Consider the following 6000-nt stretch of genomic DNA (forward strand, 5'->3'; position numbering starts at 1 on the left):
TGTGTGTTATTAAAGTTTCTCTCTCTCTCAGTTGTAGAAGGTTGTGATGAGCGTGGAGTGTGTGTTATTGACGTTTTTAACGTTTCTCTCTCTCAGGTGAAGAAGGTTTTGCGGCAGCAGCAGGTGAAGCCACACTGGATGTTTGCGCTGGATAATCTCCTGAGGCAGGCCGTTCAGGACGCCATCACTGTCCTGCTTCCTGGTGCGTCTGTGAGCTGCCACGCCCTGCTATGCCCCGCCCACCCCCTCTGCCACGCCCTGCTAGGCCCCGCCCACCCCATCTGCCCCGCCCCTCCACCTCTCCTCTACACCCCCGACCACATCACTGCTCTCAAACATCCACAAATTGTTTAAAAGTAAAAAATGGGGGTGACAGTAAGTCGGGAAGTTTGCTGGTTTGAGCCCCTGCCCTGGGTGTGTCAAAGTGTCCCTGAGCAAGACACCTAACCCCCCAATGCTCCTGATGCGCAGGTTGGTATCAGTTGCTTGCATGGCAGCGTATCACTGTTGGTGTATGTATATATGTAAATGGTAAATGGTTGGAATTTATATAGCGCCTTTATCCAAAGCGCTGTACAATTGATGCTTCTCATTCACCCATTCATACACACACTCACACACCGACGGCGATTGACTGCCATGCAAGGCGCTGACCAGCTCGTCAGGAGCATTTGGGGGTTAGGTGTCTTGCTCAGGGACATTTCAACACAGCCCGGGCGGGGGATCGAACCGGCAACCCTCCGACTGCCAGACGACTGCTCTTACTGCCTGAGCCATGTCACCTATGTGTGTGTGTGTGTCTATGTGTGTATGTGTATATATGTGTGTATGAATGGGTGAATGAGAGGCATTAATTGTACAGCACTTTGGATAAAGGCGCTATATAAATGCCAACCATTTACCATTTACCATAAATATGACGAGTGAGTGAAATGGCGCCCTGGGCCGGCTCTGACTCCCAGCATGCCTTGCAGATCTCCAGCTCCAGCTGCAGTCCTCCTTCGAGACCGACGACCTGGAGACCATTCCGGAGCCGCCGTCGGGAGCAGAGGATTCTGGGAGCGTGGCCTCGCCCGTCGGGGGGCCACAGGAAGTGGAGGAGGAAGTGCTGACCCCCGTCGTGAGCACGGTCAGCTCCGGCATCATGAGCGACTTCCACCCCAGCGACTGCCTCGCTGCCGAGCAACTGCTCACCATGCGCCTGGAGACCAGGAGGTACTCCCTCCCTCCCTTTCTCTCTCTCTCTCTCTCTCCCCCTCTCTCTCTCTCTCTGCTCTCACTCTCTCCCTCTCCCCCTCTGCTTCTCTAACTCTCTCTCTCTGCCTCTTTCTCTCTCTCTCTCCCTCCCCCTCTTTCTCACACACAGTTTGATTTGTTTATTTTATAAACTGACTATTTTAGGTCAGTGTACAGTGTACTGCTGCCAAGGTAGGCAGACATGAGTGTGATGCCTGCAGTTGGCCAACAGAGGGGGCTGCAGCAACAGATATGAAGAATTCCCTTGCATGCTTATGTGATTAGAGGGTTCTTTACGGAACATTCTAATGCTGATGTCACAATCACAAGTGGTGGCTGAATGCAACAGGGTTCTAGAACACTGACTTTGGACCAATCCAAAGCAACTTACAGTTGATTAGACTAAGCAGGGGACATTCCCCCTGGAGCAGCGTGGGGGTTAAGGGCCTTGATCTAGCTGTGTGGATTTTTGCATTGTCTACACTGGGGCTTGAACCACTAGGCGACATGCTGCCCCATCTTGACAGAATTGAGCTCTTGAGTGTGTTCTCTATGTGTGTGTTTGTGTGTGTATGTGTGTGTGTGTGTATGTGTGTGTATGTGTGTGTGTGTGTGTGTGTGTGTGTGTGTGTGTGTGTGTGTGTGTGTGTGTGTGTGTGTGTGCACGCTCCAGACTGCTGGCCCAGCTGAGTGAGAAGGAGGTGGAGTATCAGAAGCTGCTGAGGGAGTCAGTGTCTAAGAGACAGGAGGAGATCTCCACTCTCAGGGTCACCAAAGCTTCAGAACCCATCGGTAAGACCGAGAGTCTGTTAACAAAACGACATAACATAACGACATAACATAACATAACATAACATAACATAACATAGCATAGCATAGCATAGCATAGCATAACATAACATAACATAGCAGATCGTGTCATAGCATAGTATTACATAACATAGCACAGCATAACATATCATAACATGTCATTCAGCCCAGCAATGCTCACTTTTTCCTAAGTGTACCTACTGCCTAGTTTGCCTAAAAGCTAGATTCTAACACCGTATCAAGTCTGGTCTTGAAAACCCCCAGAGTTTCTGCCTCCACTACATGTCCTGGAAAGCTGTTCCACACAGTGACCGCGCTCTGTGCGAAACCTTTTTTGTGAACTTTAATCTTTTTGGTTTATTTTCAAGGTCCTTACGGCACAATGAAGCATTTACAAACACCAGAGAAATTATTATAAGAATGTGTTATTTTGTGTATAAATATCCAAGTATCCAATACACATATCCATGTGTAAATGCCTGCACACATCCCACAAATGCATATAATGACAGGTCAGTTTAAATCTCCACGTATTTAAGTAGCCATTTTGTTTTCTCTTGTGGAAATTCTGTTCCTGACATTTTTGGATTTTCACCACACACTGGATCTGCGGCACAGCTGGGAGAGAGAGGGAGAGAGAGAGAGAGGAAGGGAGGGAGGGAGATTTTACAAGAAAACGAATATGTATGTGAATGTGTCAGAGAGAAGAGAACAAAAGCACTATCACTCTCTCTGCAATCTCGATCTCTCCCTCTCATTCCCTCTCTCTCTTTCTCATGCCCAGGCTCTTGTGATGTCAGTCATTCAGGGTGTTTTTTTGCCTAATAGCACCTTCTAGTTCCTCCAGTGTAAATTAAATCAATAATGAAAACCAAACATCAGTTGTAATCGCTGTGGATGGGGGAATTAATGGTGTGCAAGCAGAGTGGCAGTACCTGTCAGATAATGGGTAGTGGTCAGGAGAAACAGGCGGCCATTTTGATGAATGCATCTCACCATATTCCTCCTGCTCCGTAGACATTCCGGGAGCTGCCTCTCACAGGGAGAAGAAGGATCCGGAAAGCTTGGCGCTGGTGCGCTGGTTAGAGAACATTCCGGTGGATGAGGACACTGTAGACAGAGTAAGGAGAGCCCTGCTGTTTGTCAGTGATGTCTTGGAAAAACATGCTGCTAAACTAAACTGAACCTTTTTAAGGAACCTTTAAAGGAAATGAGTAAATTGTTTCATTATCACATTAGTTGACTCCCGTCAGTTACAGAGCTATGAAACAGTGAGAGGGTCCCTATCCGTCTGTAAGATGTCCGTTTGACTGTGGACCTGAATCTCTCTCTCTCTCTCTCTCTCTCGCTCTCTCTCTCTCTCTCTCCTTTCGTTCTCTCGTTCAGCTGGTCTCACACAGGTTCACCCTCCCTAATCTGCTCTACCTGGCCTGTAGAGACGACCTCAAGTACTGCGGTGTCAGGTAAGCTAGCAACACACTCTCTCACACACACACACACACGCGCACTCACACACACACACACACACACTCTTACACACATACACATACACACACTCTTACACACATACACACACTCTTACACACATACACAGACACACAGACACACACAGACACACACACACACACACACACACACACACAGACACACACACACACACACACACACACACACACAGACACACACACACACACACACACACACACATACACACACACTCTCTCTCACACACAGGCACATTGATTGGCTTTTCCTTTTCCTCAGACAGCAGCCACACTTGTGCTGATTGGCTGTTCTCTGTCCTGAGAGAGCAGCGATGCCTGTGCTGATTGGCTGTTCTCTCCTCAGAGGCGGGATGCTGTGCCGGATCTGGGCGGCCATCGCAGCTGCGCGGGAGGCCGTCAAAAACCCTGACCTCTGACCTCTGACCTCTGACCAGGTCACCACACCTGCACCATGAGGGTGAAGCAGTTCTGGTGTCCTGATCCAATCACTGCTCAGGACAGGAGGGTCCTGATCCAATCACTGCTCAGGACAGGAGGGTCCTGATCCAATCACTGCTCAGGACAGGAGGGTCCTGATCCAATCACTGCTCAGGACAGGAGAGTCCTTATCCAATCACTGCTCAGGACAGGAGGGAGGCCAGGCTCTGGGTGTTACCAGCTCCCTGCTGACAGTGTTACGCCACAGTGACCTGCACTAATTGCACTGTGTGTGTGTGTGTGTGTGTGTGTGTGTATGTATGTGTATGTGCGCGCGCATGCGAGTGTGTGTGCAAAATCGTAAAGAATTGTACAAAAGAACAAATATTTCTAATGCAAATAAGCTCATTGTGGGCTGTTTTTCCCGAGATTGCCGGTGCTGGGTTTCTCTCTCATTAGGTGACTGTGATAAGGCTGCAGCTCATTCTTCTTCACAGACTCTGTTCTCTCTTAAATTATATTTATATGTTCCGGCGTCAGGAGTTCTCCTCACACTACAGACAGAGTGAGAGGACTGGAGGAGAGCAGGCCACACACATGGGGTGAAGACAGGGACTGTTGAGTATTGAGGCAGATGTGTCTGTATAGTGCAATATTTTATACATTTCACTCTTCTTCTACAGCAGGGTTTTATAAAGCTGGGGGACCTGGAGAAGAGGATCATGGTCAATGTAGTGCAGAAAAAGTATTTTCGTCTTATGTTTAGAATACATTTGTGTATAATTGTGTTGTTAAATAAGCCAATAGGATTGCCAATAAGGTGAGACAGTTTCAAGATTTGTTCCAGTGGGGAAAGAAAGTGACTTAAAACAAGCTAGTATTTTCTGCCTTAGAGAAAAAGGGAAATCTCGTTCCATGACTAAAGGGCTTTTCAGGAGGTTTTGTGTCATTTTCGTGTTCTCAATTAAATTCAGTTTCGCAGCAAGAATGCATACCCGTGTCATTTCACTTTGAGTCTGGAGACGTAATAGGCTTTGCCTTATAAAAACAGAATCTCCAGTAGTGTAATTAAATGTATGACATCATTTGTATATTTGCCAAAATGTTTTCAAATGTTGCAGTATGTTTTTCAGATTCAGATTATGGAAGGATATTTTTAAAAACCATATTGAACTATATTTTTCATTATATATTTTTTGAAAGGTGCACATATTTACAGTATATTGCAGTGCGTTCGGTTGCTAAAGGAACATTTTCTCCCTTTCTTTGCGCAGTTATCTGGGCTGTGTAATTTATTCTGTTCTTGGCAGGGGGTGAGCTACTGACACGAGGATTAATTAGCGCTGTAGCGCGTGAAGCTACAGCGCGGGCGTGGAGATATTAACGAATTTGAGCGTAATGCCACGTGCTTTTATTCGTGTGCTTTTATACGTGTTCCCTGCGATTAGGGTTTATTTTGTGTTTTATTTGCACGGTGGGTCCAGGGGCACTCGCTGAAACAACAGCGTTGAATTCATCCGCAGCTAGCCAGTCCCATAATGTTTGACATAGCTGGTTTAGTTGCATTGTGTGTTAGTTCAGTGCTGCGGGTGGTAGACTCGTATAATGTTTGAAATAGCTGGTTCAGTTGCGTTGTGTTTTCGCTCAGTTCTGCGGATGTGGAATCTCAGACTGCTAAAAACATCCTCAAACTGGATCAGTGACAAAGGACCTTCTGTACTCTGTAAAGAGAAACAAAAATGCTGCAGCCTGTTAAAACAAAATTACGTGTGTGAATATTTTTAATAAAATGTTTTTATATATAATGACACTGTCCTGTCAGATTATTCCCCTTTTATTTGTCTGGATATTAATAATACATTTGTTGTATTATTTTACCACCTGAATGAGGAGTTAGGGGTCAGACAAAGAATACAGTTTGGAGGAAGAACAGCTGTAGTAAAAATACACGTTCAAGAATAATTGTGACGATCATATAGAAACTTTACAGGTGTGTGTGTGTGTTTGTGTATGTGTGTGTGTGTGTGTGTGT

The 6000-nt window shown here is 46.4% G+C and overlaps 1 protein-coding gene across 1 annotated transcript in view; it reads left to right on the forward strand.

The window, feature by feature from the left end:
- si:ch211-1i11.3 (mitogen-activated protein kinase kinase kinase 5) overlaps positions 1-4943 on the forward strand; it is a 37115-nt gene extending 32172 nt beyond the window's left edge. The window contains exons 23-28 of the mRNA XM_061247637.1: positions 97-202; positions 975-1215; positions 1910-2028; positions 3064-3167; positions 3433-3509; positions 3895-4943. Coding sequence (XP_061103621.1) covers positions 97-202; positions 975-1215; positions 1910-2028; positions 3064-3167; positions 3433-3509; positions 3895-3967 — 720 coding nt within the window. The 3' untranslated portion in view covers positions 3968-4943. The remainder of the gene's footprint in view (positions 1-96; positions 203-974; positions 1216-1909; positions 2029-3063; positions 3168-3432; positions 3510-3894) is intronic.
- The last annotated feature ends 1057 nt before the right edge of the window (positions 4944-6000 follow it).

The sequence above is a fragment of the Conger conger genome, chromosome 1 (assembly GCF_963514075.1).
Source record: "Conger conger chromosome 1, fConCon1.1, whole genome shotgun sequence".
NCBI classification, from domain to species: domain Eukaryota; kingdom Metazoa; phylum Chordata; class Actinopteri; order Anguilliformes; family Congridae; genus Conger; species Conger conger.